The 15,514-nt window shown below is 35.3% G+C and overlaps 1 protein-coding gene across 13 annotated transcripts in view; it reads right to left on the bottom strand.

Annotated features, from left to right (window-relative positions):
- Window positions 1-15,514, bottom strand: part of IPO11 (importin 11) — a 201,432-nt gene that overhangs the window by 55,254 nt on the left and 130,664 nt on the right. For all 13 annotated transcript variants that reach the window (XM_081519785.1, XM_081519783.1, XM_081519784.1 and 10 more), the window contains 3 exons: window positions 13,523-13,618; window positions 12,723-12,836; window positions 3,487-3,608 (listed from right to left, as the gene is read on the bottom strand). In XM_081519785.1, coding sequence (XP_081375911.1) covers window positions 3,487-3,608; window positions 12,723-12,836; window positions 13,523-13,618 — 332 coding nt within the window. The remainder of the gene's footprint in view (window positions 1-3,486; window positions 3,609-12,722; window positions 12,837-13,522; window positions 13,619-15,514) is intronic.

Below are 15,514 nucleotides of genomic sequence, written 5' to 3'. Positions count from 1 at the left end.
GAGATTAACCAGAAAATATCACTGGGGACATGAAAGGGGGAAAATTTTCCTCAAACTCCATCAACTATGTAGTTTTAAATACTGAGTTGGCCAAAGAATTCTTCCATACAGAAAAACTCAAAAGGAACTTTTTGCCCAAACTAATAGAATAAAGGTTATAACGGGAAATGATAAAACTGCTGACAGTTTGTCAACATTCCCTTCCACTAAAGCACTTGAACCTAAATTTTCCAAAGTTATATAATGGGCCAATGATAATTTGGCAAATTTTTAGAGCAGTTAAGTTCTTTTGTTTTTCAAATGGACACATTTCCTGTATCTATCAATGCTTCTTTAGTCTCTAATCCATCAAGGACTATAAAATTTAATCTTTATTCTTTAAAATTCTATTACCACATTATTTAAGACTTTCTCAGTTCAGTTCAGTCGCTCAGTCGTGTCCAACTCTTTGCGACCCCATGAACCGCAGCACGCCAGGCCTCCCTGTCCATCACCAACTCCCGGAGTCTACCCAAACCCATGTCCATCGAGTTGGTGATGCCATCCAGCCATCTCATCCTCTGTCGTCCCCTTCTCCTCCTGCCCCCAATCCTTCCCAGCATTAGGGTCTTTTCCAATGAGTCAACTCTTCGCATGAGGTGGCCAAAGTATTGGAGTTTCAGCTTCAACATCAGTCCTTCCAATGAACACCCAGGACTGATTTCCTTTAGGTACCCTTAAAATGATATGAATTCACAACCATTCAATAGACTTTTCAATACTTCATTTTAAAAACAAAAATAAGATCTGATTTTTCTATTTACAAAGCTATTTCCTCACAATTTTTAATTTCTTTTTTATATTTTTAAAATTTATTTTTTCTATTGAAGTATAGTTAATTTATAATGTTGTGTTAGTTTCTGGTGTATAACGAAGTGATTATATATTCTTTTTCCGTTTCTTTTCCATTACAGATTACTGTGCCGTGTTCAGCCGCTAAGTAGTGTCTGACTCTTTGTGACCCCATGGACTATATAGACTGCCAGGCTCCTCTATCCATGGGATTTTCCAGGCAAGAATACTGGAGTGGGTTGCCATTTCCTTCTCCAGGGGATCCTCCTGACCCAGGGACTGAACCTGTGTCTCCTGCATTAGCAGGCGGGTTCTTCACCACTGAGCCATCGGGAAACTCGATATCATATTTTTAAATTAAAAAAATTAATGTTTAAGAGAAATTCAAGCCTTAATAAAATCTTGTCCTTAATTTATGTAAACTGACATAGGCCCTAGTCTAAGGATTCTTTAACCTTAACAGAAGCCTTTTTTATTTTCTTTAGAGAAGTCAACTAATTTCACAACTTACATATCAAAAATATTTTTGAACCACACACTTAAAAAAAATTAAATATTGAAGTCAACCATAATATCAAAAAGGGTAAAACAAATATGCTTTAAATACAATTAGATCTCTTTCTCATCTTTTAACCTGTGTCATTTCAAGTTTTCTCTTAATCTCAGTACTTTATGTGAGAGAACACTCTAACATGCTCTATTAACCTTAGTTTTTTTTTCCATTCATTAATTTACTGAGCAAATGTTTACTGAGTGTTGACTACTGCCAAAGAACAGGTTCTTTAACATTTCCACTTTAAACGCCTTTTAAATCTCTAGTCACTGTTTTTCTACTAAAAAGAAGGGAAAGACCAGTAAGTTAAAATGTTGGTATCTTCAATTTGGCTTCCAAAAATAAATAAGACGCCACTCAGTTTCACAGAGAGGAAATTATATTGCCCTTGTGTACATCCACTTGGGAGCTAAAAGAGCAAGCTCTGGCATCAAGCTGCCCAAGGTCAAAATCTGCCCTATGACATGCCACTTACCAGACCCTAAACAAGTTATTTAACATTTTTAAGTTATTTCTTTGCTCTATAAAAACAAGACAATTATGTCTCTAACTCAGGACTGTTTAAAAATTAAATGAGACATAAATGTAAAGTACTTAGCGAAATATAAGGCAAATGGTAATGTAAGCATATAAGGTAGGGGGTCCCTAGAGAAACAGAATGAGGCATGGCTTTCTTGACATAAGAGAAGCCATTTTTGGCCTATGCCATTTTGTAATCTAAGCCTGGCTACAATGCTTAACACTGAGAAGGATTTAATAATAATGATTTTAAGGGAATAAAAGAACAAACTGCTATCAAGCAAGAGAAGTAGCAAACATAATAATAGCAAAACATAACAATAGCAAACATAATAAATCAGCTGTAAAAACTCACAGGTCTGTTTCAAGAGTAAAGAAGAGTATGAAGCACTTTCCTGAGCAGTTTTGCAGAATTTAAACTTCCCAGGCATTCAACCTCCTGATCAACTGGAACCTAAGAGATGATGATGTTACCTCTACTGATCCTCGTGACTTCAATCAACCAAAGCTTGGACTCTGTGGACTACCCACGTCCCTTCATAATTATGCATGTACCGGTAGCTTCAAGCTTCCCAAATGTTGCTGTTCATGGAGACACTGCCTTGGGAAAGATCCCTGGTACTCTCCTTACTGGTTGCAAGTACTAAATCCTTCACTCTCCCAGTCTTTGACTTGGTTGTATCTTTTGGCTGGACACTCACCAAGAGGTAAATCCAGTTTTCGGGTAACAGTAAAGGCTCAAAAATTATTATCTATTTTTATAATAACGTACAATAGAATATGATACTATTATGATGTGAGGACTAAATAATTACCTGTGTTCTTAATCCAAACTACTACACTAGAAATAATAATAAATTTTTAAAAAGAATTTCTGAAGCTAACTGCACTTATTTCACTAATTTATCACTAGGGTAGAGGTGCTGTAAAAATTCCCTAAGACAAAAAAATCTAATATATTATTCTTCTCATACAATATGAAGTCTTAAGGCCTGCTTTTACACTTTTAAAATTGAAAATACCCCAAAAAGAAACATAATGCCAAAGAAAGACAGGGATAAAGTCAAAAAAAAAAAAAAAATTTACTCTTCTTTAAATGCCCAAAATCAAAGCATTTTGTATTTGCTTTACGGAAATGAGAATTTTAATAAAGTTTGTAAAATATAATATAATGACTTCACCTATATGAGGAGAAAAAAATAACTTGTAAGCTTCTTTAGAGATAATCTAAAATAAATAACAATTATGTAACAAACTATTGACTTACTAGGAGGATAATACACTTTATGAAGTGTTACTGACATTGAAATATTATTTAATAAAATCTGCTTATTTTTAAAAATGGGAATTCAGACCAAAATGAAATAAATTGGTAAAATGAACACCAACAAATTAAACTGCAATGCCCACCATTCCCACCTTTTTAGATCGAGATCAACACTTGGTCGGTTATCAACTAACAAAATTAGCATACATATGCATAAAACAGCACTCCCCAGCACTCCCCAGCAATACCAATAGCCAAAAGAGTGCTAATATTTTGATGCTTTAACAAAACAAATTTTAAGTAAACATTTCCTCACCTATTATCAGATGGCAGAAGAGAAAGCAAAGCCAAAGCTGAAAGTTTTCTTCTTTCAGGCTGGGTAATATTGTCCATGCGATCAACCCACATTTCAATCATATTTCCCAAAAGCTGGTCCATCTGAAAAAAAGACCAGGAGGCATCTCAAAATACTTGAAATACTCTTTACTTATAAGTACTGTTAAAGCCAAAAATCTCATAAAAAAGGTTAAAGTACAATTCCAACAAACCACAGAATTGGAACACAAGAATGTGGGGCAAGCTGTGAGCTGGAGAAAAATAAAATGAGCAAAATCAGAAAAGGAATCTAATTAATCTTGAGAGCCAATAAATTGAGTGTCAAATAGACTTATTCAACTCATCTAGGCTAAGGGTCCACTTGTTTGGTCAAATGCTAGTCTAGATGCTGCCATGAAGTATTTTGCAGATATGATTAACATTTGCAACGAGCTGACATTAAGTAGATTACCCTAAATAATGTGAGTACAGTGTCATTCAATCAGATGAAAGCCTTAAGAAAAAACTAAGGTTTCCTATAAATAGAAGAAACCCGGTCTCAAGAATGCAACACAGAAATCCTGCCTGAGTTTTTATTTTCAGCCTGCCCTATAAAATTAGAAATTGCTAGTCCCTGCACTCAATCATATGAGCCAATTCCTTTAATATCCATGTCCGCTCCTCATGTGTGTGCACCTGTATGTGTGTCTATTCTCCCAATCTCTCTTTCTACATACACACAGAACTGGCTCTGTTTTTCTGAAGCACCCTAACTAATGCATAGGTAGAATCTATGTAATAAAACACGACCAAGTATACTCATCCTGTAGATTGGAAGTGAGTCTCAGGTTTGCTTATAAACATTTGTTCACTTCTCACACCTTTTAAAAAGTACATTTAATACCAAAATCTGTACTTCACAGATTTTAGTAACATAAGATCAACCTTGAGTTCCCATACTTTCCTACTTTTGTGCTTCTACATTTTTTCCAAGACACGCTTCAATACATTTTTTTCCAACACAGTTTAAAAGATAATAAACAGTCAAGTGAACACTTACTAGTTCAACACAATCATTTATACTTGAGCTCCCCAAACTGTGTGCTGTGTCCTAAGATGCCACAGTGAACTCACAAAGTATTTAAAATTATTCAGAGAAACACAGTGACATCTGTCAGATACTGCAAGAACTACTAGTTCAATATAGTTCCCAGTTTTAACATTACATTCCTTTTGATGACTTCCTATCTTTGCACAGTACTACCAAAAAGTCAAGGTAGAACAGAAGATGAAAGTGGAGGTGTTCAACCTGGAGCTAACATTTAAGAATCTTGGTAGTGCCCAATGGCCATTCATATTCCACTAATCAGTAACTGTGGCTATTTCAGTTCAGTTGAGCCGCTCAGTCGTGTCCGACTCTTTGCGACCCCATGCACTGCAGCACGCCAGGCCTCTCTGTCCATCGCCAACTCCCGGAGTCTACCCAAACCCATGTCCATCGAGTCGGTGATGCCATCCAACCATCTCATCCTGTTGTCCCCTTCTCCTCCTGCCCCCAATCCTACCCAGCATTAGGGTCTTTTCCAATGAGTCAACTCTTCGCATGAGGCGGCCAAACTATTGGAGTTTCAGCGTCAACACCAGTCCCTCCAATGAACACCCAAGACTGATCTCTTTTAGGATGGATTGATTGGATCTCCTTGCAGTCCAAGGGACTCTCAAGAGTCTTCTCCAACACCACAGTTCAAAAGCATCAATTCTTCGGTGCTCAGCTTTCTTTATAGTCCAACTCTCACATCCATACATGACCACTGGAAAAATCATAGCCTTGACTAGACGGACTTTTGTTGGCAAAGTAATGTCTCTGCTTTTAAATATGCTATCTAGGTTGGCCATAACCTTCCTTCCAAGGAGTAAGTGTCTTTTAATTTCATGGCTGCAATCACCATCAGCAGTGATTTTGGAGCCCAAAAAAATAAAGTCTGACACTGTTTCCACTGTTTCCCCATCTATTTCCCATGAAGTGATGGGACCAGATGCCATGATCTTAGTTTTCTGAACGTTGAGCTTTAAGCCAAATTTTTCACTCTCCTCTTTCACTTTCATCAAGAGGCTCTTTAGTTCTTCTTCACTTTCTGCCATAAGGCTGGTGTCATCTGCATATCTGAGGTTATTGATATTTCTCCTGGCAATCTTGATTCCAGCTTGTGTTTCTTCCAGCCCAGCGTTTCTCATGATGTACTCTGCATGTAAGTTAAATAAGCAGGGTGACAATATAGAGCCTTGACGTACTCCTTTTCCTATTTGGAACCAGTCTGTTGTTCCATGTCCATTTCTAACTGTTGCTTCCTGACCTGCATACAGGTTTCTCAATAGACAGGTCAGATGGTCTGGTATTCCCATCTCGATTTTTGTGTATAATTTTCAATAGATACGAAGTTATAAGGACATGAATACAAATTAAGTTGTTTGGATTATGTAATCAAAAGAACAGTTAGATATTTACTCTAGAGGCATTATGAAAATGTTACTAACACATTAAGGGCACCATGAAACAATACAATCTAGTAACTGCTGATTTATACCATGTATCTTCAATGTTCACTTAATTTGGAAACAAATGGCTCAGATGCTTTACAGTTTTACTGCAATTAATATCAAGTAAGCAAGATTTTAAAAACAAAGCATAGCCATACAAAAGAATCAAGTTACTAAAATGTAATATATACAACTAAAGCTAGAGTAACGTGGTTGAAATGAAGATGTAATCAGCAGAGACAGACATCTCTATGGTCTAATGCTATTTATAATTTACATTTATTTGCTCTATTATAAAAGTAACAACAGCACATAACAAAAACAGAAATAAAACAATTGTAACAAATGTTGATGACCAGTTATAGTGAATCATGAAGCAAAAAAATTCTGCAGTATTTCAGAGAACTATTAATTTCTAAAATTAAAGTATTTCTTAAGCAGCAGATGAGAGCCTGGTGGGCTGCCGTCTATGGGGTCGCACAGAGTTGGACACAACTGACGCAACTTAGTAGCAGCAGCAGCACTGTTAACTAGGGAATCAATTTAATCTCTGAAGGAAGACAATGTACAGTCAAATCTAGGTACGTTTTAAATATTTTAACTGCTTAATACGTTTGCATAAGCAATGCAGTCCGCTTTTATGTTAGGCCAATAGTATACTGAAACAATTTCTTGACTGGAAACAACAGCAGAGTGTTTTCAAAACCTATTTCTCTTCAAAACCAAAAAAAAAAAAGAAATTACAGAGCAAACGGACTGATTTTCTTCCAGTCACACAGATTTGGAGAAGGCGATGACACCCCACTCCAGTACTCTTGCCTGGAAAATCCCATGGACGGAGGTGCCTGGTAGGCTGCAGTCCATGGGGTCGCAAAGAGTCGGACACAACTGAGCGACTTCACTTTCACTTTAAGCAGCATAATAAAAAGATGATGAGATTTCTCTACCTTGATAATATATGCCCAAATCTACCCTGGCAGGTCATGCTAAAGATACCACTATTAAATAAATAGCCATTGTAGAAACAAAAAATTTTATTTCTGACTGGTTCTATCACTTTTATAACTTTAAAGAATATGAGTTATGCTTTCTGTAAGAATTAAGTAGTTTTATATAATTATATTCCCTGTAGAACAGAATAAAATGTTTATGCAAATAGCGATCTTTTTTTCTCTCTCCAAATGTTATCTTCAGCTGCTATTCAAGCAATAAAATGTCATTTTTACATAAGATTTCATGAAACATCATTCATCTCGTGGATACCTTCAATCTCTCCAGTATCAGTAACATATGTGCTATTTCAAGTCAAACACTTAAAACAGATTAAGGGGAAAATAACCTAAGTGGCAGGTATTGAAGAAAGTCATCTCCTTAAGATGAAAAATTTGTAGAATTGAAGTATGTTATCAAAATGTTTCACTCCTCCCCCAAAATTTACAAAGTCTAAATTAAAGGGTATTGCCAGGAAGAGTAAGATGATAATGTTTCTAGAAAACAAAGAAATACTTAAGGTATAGTTCAGTCTTAGTTTTGCAGAAAGGCAAACAGATATTATTCGAATTATTCAGCTACAAACAACTTACTGAATCTTTAAAAAAAAGTTATTTACCCTAGAAGCATACTGACATTGTGAAAACAATTTTAGTTTAGCATTGAACATTTGCTCACTCCCTCTGAAACTCCCCTAAAATGAGAGCAAATAAATACAAAAAGAAAACAAATAACCTCACAGGGTCTATAAAAGAGAAGAAACTACAATTGGTAAAGATGGTTAGAAGACGGCAAGTGGATGAAAGAGTGCTTAGTAAGTGACTTAGCAGAACAAAAAAGCCTGGAAACAAACTACCTGCCAGGGGAATAATAGTCTAATGCAAACAGACTTGTTTCTCAGAATCTTGCAATTATCAGGCCACAAAGAAGACAGAGGCATAGAGCTCAAAATAGGAAAACTAGCTGAGAATCTGCATAAGGAACCCTTAGAACCTTCCAGATCACCATCCCCACTCCTACAGGAGTACAAAGATTCAGTATTTGCAAAAATAAATTCTGAAAAGTTTCAACTCAAGGCATCAAAAACAGGGGGAAGACAAGGTGAGAAACAAATTAAAATCAAATGATCAAAATGAAAACCAAGATGCTGAGTGGTGAAAAACCATAATCCCCAAAGCCCTTCCCCCAATCCTGAATTCCACAACACATGTTTACAAGAAGCAAGATGCTATCGCTTGGAAGAAAAAGGAATTCTAAAGAGAAAAGGGGCCTACAAATACTGTCATTTTCTAGCAAATTTCCCTACAGCAAAAGCACCATTCTTCAATACTCTAGGCTCTAAACTGAATTAGGTTTTCGTATAAAAAGTGTTCTTCATTCACGATAGAAAACGACCCTGAAAGACTTTGATTAGCAAATGCTTAGAGAAGGACTAAGCAGGTGCACTGTTCTAACAGTGGCTTTTACAATGAACCCAACTTCTTTTCTAAAAATATAAAATCACTCATAATTAACTTGGTTTTCTCTACTATCTGACAACTGTTTTCAAATGTTTAGAAGAGACAAACCCTTCTGCAAAATCTTTGCTTTTTCAAAGCTGGCTGATTTACTGGAACTCATTTTCCTAGTCCTATTTAATTCTGATGTCCTTTAAGACTGTGCTCACAGTCAACAGTAGCCATTTGAACTACAGCAATATTTCCTTCTCTTTCATTCATAGTCTCTAGACTCAAACACGATGGCTTGACAATTTTTGGCCAATTCTTTTGAAAAACATTTTTTCTTCACATTGAGAAGTGAAACAAATAAGTGTTCCATGAAAAGCCAGTGCTCTTGCTACAGTGACAGAAATAAGTCTGACCCTATGACATCTCCCCAATCCTTCATACTCTCCACAGGTTGAAGCAGCACTAGCACCTGCCACAGGTCATTATTTCTATTTTGCCAGGACAAGGCAAGGATGCCAAATTTTACCACTTCTATTCAAAACAGTATTGGAAGGTCTAGCGAGAACAATTAGACAAGCAAAAGAAATAAAAGGCATCAAAACTGGAAAGGAAGAAGCAAAATTATTATGTTTGTGAATGATATGTTCTTATATATAGCAAGTCCCAAAGATGTCACCAAAAAAACTGTGAGAATATATAAATTCAGCAAAGTAGCAAAATATAAAGTCAACAAACAAAATTCAGTTGCATTTCTATACATAAGCAATGAACAAACTAAAAAAGAAAGTACAAAAACAACTCCATTTATATTATCATCAAAAAGAATAAAATGCTTAGGGATTAACTTAACCAACGAGGTGAAAGACATATAACAAAAAATACTAAACACTTCTTATTAAGACATTAATAAATAAAAACATATCCCATATTCATGGATTGCAAGACAATATTAAGATGTCAATACATCTACTGGATCATACAAAAAGCAAGAGAATTCCAGAAAAACATCTACTTCTGCTTCATTGACTAAGCTAAAGCCTTTGACTGTGTAGGTCACAACAAATTGGAAAATTCTTAAAGAGATGGGAATACCAGACCACCTTACTTGCTTCCTGAGAAACCCATATGCAAGTCAAGAAGCAACAGTTAGGCCAGACATGGAACAACGGACTGGTTCAAAATTGGGAAAGGAGTACATCGAGGCTGTATATTGTCACCCTGCTTGTTTAACTTATATGCAGAGTACATCATGCAAAATGCTGGGCTGGATGAAGCTCAAGCTGGAATCAAGATAGCCAGGAGAAATATCAATAACCTCAGACATGCAGATGAAAGTGAGGAGGAACTAAAGAGCCTCTTGAGGAGAGTGAAAAAGCTGGCTTAAAACTCGACATTCAAAACACGAAGATCATGGCCTCTTGTCCATCACTTCATGGCAGACAGATAATGGAAACAGTGGCAGATTTTATTTTCTTGGGCTCCAAAATCACTGTGGATGGTGACTGCAGCCATGAAATAAAAAGACGTTTGCTCCTTAGAAAAAAGCTACAACAAACCTAGACAGCATATTAAGAAGCAGAGAGATTACTTTGTCAACAAAGGTCCCTCTAGTCAAAGCTATGGTTTTCCCAGTAGTCATGTATGGATGTGAGAGTTGGATCATAAAGAAAGCTGAATGCCAACAAATTGATGCTTTTGAACTGTGGTATTAGAGAAGACTCTTGAGAGTTCCTTGGACTACAAGGAGATCACACCAGTCAATCCTAAAGGAAATCAGTCCTGAATATTCACTGAAAGGACTGATGCTGAAGTTGAAGCTCAAATACATTGGCCACCTGATGCAAAGAGCCGACTCATTGGAAAAGACCCTGATGCTGGGAAAGATTGAAGGTAGGAGAAGGGGGCATCAGAGGACAAGATGGTTGGATGGCATCACTGACTCAAAGGACATGAGTCTGATCAAACTCCAAGAGACAGTGAAGGACAGGGAAGCTTGGTATGCTGTAGTCCATTGAGTCGCGAATAGTCGGGCAAGACTGCGTGACTGAAAAACAGCTATTCAAAGCAATCTACAGTTTTAATGCAATCTCTATCAAAATCTCAATGACATTTTTTCTTTGCATAAATAGAAAAAGCCATCCTAAAGTTCATCGAGAATCTCAAAGGATCCTGAATAGACAAAATCATCTCCAAAAAGATGAAAAAAGCCACAGGACTCACACTTTTGAATTTCAACATGCATTACAAAGCTTTAGTAATCAAAATAGCACAGGGAAGAATAGCCATTATCTTATAATAACATTATACACACACACACACACACACACACACACACACACACACCATGGAATATTATTCAGTCTTAAAAAGAAAGGAAATTCCGACATATTCTACAATACTATGAACATTCAGACCCCTGGAGAAGGAAATGGCAACCCACTCCAGTATTCTTGCCTGGAGAATCCCACAAACAGAGGAGCCTGGCAGGCTACAGTCCATGGGGTCACAAAGAGTCAGACATGACTAAGCACGCACACAACATGAACATTCAGAATATCATGCTAAGTGATATGTTAGTCACAAAAAGACAAATACTGTATGATTCCACCTATATGAGGAATGTAGAGCAGTCAAAAGTCATAGACATAAAAAGTAGCATGGTGTTTCCAGGGGCTACAGGGAGAGGGTAATGAGAAGTTATTGTTTAATGAGTACAGAGGTTCAAGTTTTGTAAGTCTGAAAGAGTTATAGAGATGGATGGTGGTGAAGATTGTACATTACTATGTTTAATACCACTCACCTGCATACTTGAAAATAGGTAAGATGGTAAATTTTATGCTATGTATATCTTACCACAAGGAAAAAAAAAAAAAAACAGTAACTTTTCACTTCCCACAGCATACTGGACATAATTCTAACATAGGACTTATAACAACATTACAAAATGGCCTGTTAAGTACTCTCTCCCTTTAAAAAGCAAGCTTGTCAAAACAAGTGTCTCCAGTATACAGTGGAGAAGTGCCTATTTCAGGATGTACAGGAGGCAGCAGAATGTGTTCACTGAGATAAAGTGAGGTAACCAGGGTGTGCATATCAATTCCATCACTTACTAGCTTTGCAAACTTGACCAAGTCACTAAATCTCTCCAAGTCTCAACTTTCTCAGGTGTGAGATAGATATAAAAATATTATTATCTCATTGGGTTGTTATGAGGATTTAAATTAATACATAAAATTTATAAATGTATTGTTATTACTAAGCTCACTCAACAAATTTTGCTGAACTCAACTGAATACATCCTTTAAACTTTTAACATTATTCCCTCACAGCTAAATCTAATGAAGGTAATGAAAAATCTCTCCTGTCTATTCATCAAAATTAAGTCTAGGTTCTCTAATTAGGTTAGTCTAATTCTGTAAAAACTAACATACATTCTACAATTTGTACTTCCTTACTCTGGATTTTCATTAAAAGTGGAAATGGTAATATCTGTTTCAGCCACAATCCTAAATTTTTCACAAATTGCCCCTCCATTCTGGAAATATCAGTCAAGTACAGTCTACCTTCTACTTTTTATAAACCTTAACAGATTAATCACTTAAGACATAAAAACCATATTTTACTATAATGTATGCAGTCTCAAGTAACCAACTCATTGAAGAACCTATCCCAAACTTACTCAGGTGATTGGTTTCAGTTTAGTATGTTTTTAATAAACTTCTGCTGAAAAGGTCATTTCCTACAGTAATGATGATAGAAACATTGCATGACATTAAAAACAAGTTCATTAAAGAAATGAAACAAAGGTAGCACATGATTGTATGTAAAGTATTCCTATTTCATTTTATGTATGAGTTAACAAAAACTACAACCATAAATAAAATTCTATCCTATATTTAAGTAGAATAACATTGTCTATTTTGAGAGAGAACAAAATTTAAGTTTCAACTGCCTCTCACAGATTCCTCTTTCTTCTTTTTCCCAAATTATCGTACAGCACAGGTTATTAAAGATTTAAAATAACAAAAATACTTATTTCAAGATCATGCTTGTTGAAAGTAATTCCATGAACGATTCAACTATGTACGACTTCATTTTGTATTCTTGAACATAATAATAAAATTTTATTCAGGCAATAAATAAATAAAGTTTAAATACTTTCAAGGTTTTTTTTATAGACTCATTATTTCACCATATTTTTTCCAAACTTTATTTGGATAAGGATAAAGATTTTCTTCAATTTAAGTACACAGATTCTTACCTCTTGATTAAATTTATGTGCCATCTCATTAAGAAGTGAAGAAAAAAAACTAGTGTTTTGTAGCAGGATTCGACCCATAACTCCGAGATATGTTGACATTACTACAGGATACCTCTGGGCAATTAAAATACAGCACATTTAAAACTGTGTTATGGTACAAGTATAAACAATAATAAACAATCATTGATAAAGTAACAGTCAACAGGGATATGAAATAATATTCTTCTTTATACTGCTTCTTTAGAATGAACTGCCAATATTGTCGAGTTCTAACTAACTTACTAAATATATGTGTCCCACAAGGTAATATATATGTATTATGCACATATTTATATGGATTATATATGTATATATATAATAAAGAGAGGAACAAAGAAAGAATACTTATCAATGGCATACTTACACATTCGTATTATTTTAAAAGCTCCTAACATACATATTTAGAGTCTATTAAAGAGCTCGAATTACAAGAAAACCAGTGTTTTCATATATTCTGTATGTAACAAAACTAGCACTATTTTTCCCATTCCTATGCTTAACATGTTTGTATATGAACACACATGCATACGAGTGAAAGACATGAGACAGCAAAGGAAATTCATACTTTGCTATATACAGACAGAAATAGCAAAGCTGTATAAACACCCTGAAATTGAGTAATTTATTTTAAAATAATCAAACAGTAAGTCCTTTTTATATCTAACAATGAATAAGAAGTCATTTTCCAAAGAATAAGGAAAATAAGTAAAATAGAACCCTAGAATCTAGTATTAACATTAGAAGCTTAAGAAAAATCTTACCTCCCCTTCTATAATACCTCTGAAAATACAGGGTAGAATTGGGTGAAACATTTGCGGGCCTAATACTGGGTTCACTTTAAGGGCATTTTCCACAACCTAAAAACCAAAATGACACAATGATAATGCTTAGTAATGCAAGTCAATGCTTTATGCAAAACACAGTATATAATATATTATTTATAAATTTCTTTCAACAGTAATATTCAGATTGCTATTGAAATACAGGGTCTTGTAGGTTACAGTAATCCTAATTTTAAATGCTATTTTATTTGGTTTTGCAGAATTTTAAAAAGAGAGAGAGAGGATTTGTGTTAAATAAAGTAGCATGCATTGCTTTCCTGATGGCCAAATAATAGTTACACAAATAGGAATTATATCTACAATATATGCTTATTAATAAAGACCAAATTAAAGATAAGATGAAATAGTAAAAAAAATATATATATATATATATTAAATACACATACGTACAAACACATGAAATATTCATTATCCTGACACTAGTCACACTTCTATAAGATAGCCCATTAAAAATTACAATTCAATTTTAAGGATATAATATTTAGACACAGCTATATATTTCACATAGAATTATAATTAATCACATTCTGATAACACAAGTTTCATGATGTCAATGTACTTCTTATCTTTGCATTTTAAACAAACAACTCTCACAGAATGTTTAATGATGCTTGCTTAGTGTTTGGTATTTGTTTAATATTTATGGCCTTATAGAGGCAGAAGGCATTTCAAAAGTATTCTAATAGTGAAAAGCAAAATTAGTAACAACTATACTCACTATACAAAACTAAGGCTACATTTAAATTTTTTATTTACTTATTTTAATTGGAGGAAAATTACTTTACAATATTGTGATGGTTTTTGCCATACATCAGTATAAATCGGCCATAGGTAAACTGTCCCCTCCATCCTGAACCCTCCCTCACCTCCCTCCCCACCCTATCCCTCCAGGTTATCACAGAGCACCAGCATTGGGTGCCCTGAAGCCTGCACTTTTAATTTATCAGTCAACTGGATGGAAAACGAATGCATATAAACCGTGTATTTATTAAATGAGAAATAATCTTATTGTATTTATAATACAATCATACAGATTATTAACCATGCACACTGATTGTGACATGTGAAAATTTGAAACATAAAGTACTTATATGAGTGAGATGGGTTCCTTCTAAAACAAATACAGCATGAAATTCAAACTGGACTGGGATTTTTGTTTTGGAGGGCAGGGCTCGGGGTGCAGGGAGTGAGGAAGGCAGTGGTTAGAAAGCAGCAGTGAGGATCAAGAAGAAATGCCCATACTTCTAGTCTCACTGCCTGAAGGGTAAGAATGAATACAGACACCATCTGAGAGGGTTGTGGGCAAGTACCATCTCAAGGCAGAGGCAGGCTTCCCTGAAAAGCATCCAGCAATGGTTCTTAGGACTGACTATTGGCATTCCCAGTGGGACAAGGGTTTACGGGGCAGGACTATTCCACCTATCAAGGGGTGTGAAGCATCTCTGATCTCTGCTCATTATGTTCCAATTGCATGCTCCCGATACAATGACAACCAAATACACCTTGTGCATTTTAAAACATTCTCAAGGTAAGTGAATAGTACAATGAATGAAAAGATTCTTTTTTTTTGTCCAAGAGACAAAAGGAATGTCCAAAACAAAGTTTAAAAATACAAAAACTTTTACTGTGGGCCAAACACTATGCTATCTACTAAGAGATACAGGGGGAAAAAAAAGATATCACAGTTTATGATTAAAAGCCACAGGAAATGATGAGATTCAGAACATAATTAAATCTGACCTCAGTAAGGTTTGTCAAAAAAATCAGACTCAGAATAAAGAGAGGGGGAAGGTGTAAATAAGCTACCCAGAGGTAGATGTCACTAGAAATTTTATCTATGAATGGAAAGCAAGGCCATTTGCTGATTGTTGGACCCACTTTAACTTCCTAAAACTCCACTAAAATTAGAGT

This window comes from Giraffa tippelskirchi, chromosome 8 (assembly GCF_054371585.1).
Source record: "Giraffa tippelskirchi isolate mGirTip1 chromosome 8, T2T-mGirTip1v1.2.pri, whole genome shotgun sequence".
Taxonomy (NCBI): domain Eukaryota; kingdom Metazoa; phylum Chordata; class Mammalia; order Artiodactyla; family Giraffidae; genus Giraffa; species Giraffa tippelskirchi.
Note: the sequence above shows the minus strand (reverse complement) of the source record. Positions and strands in the feature narration are given on the sequence as shown.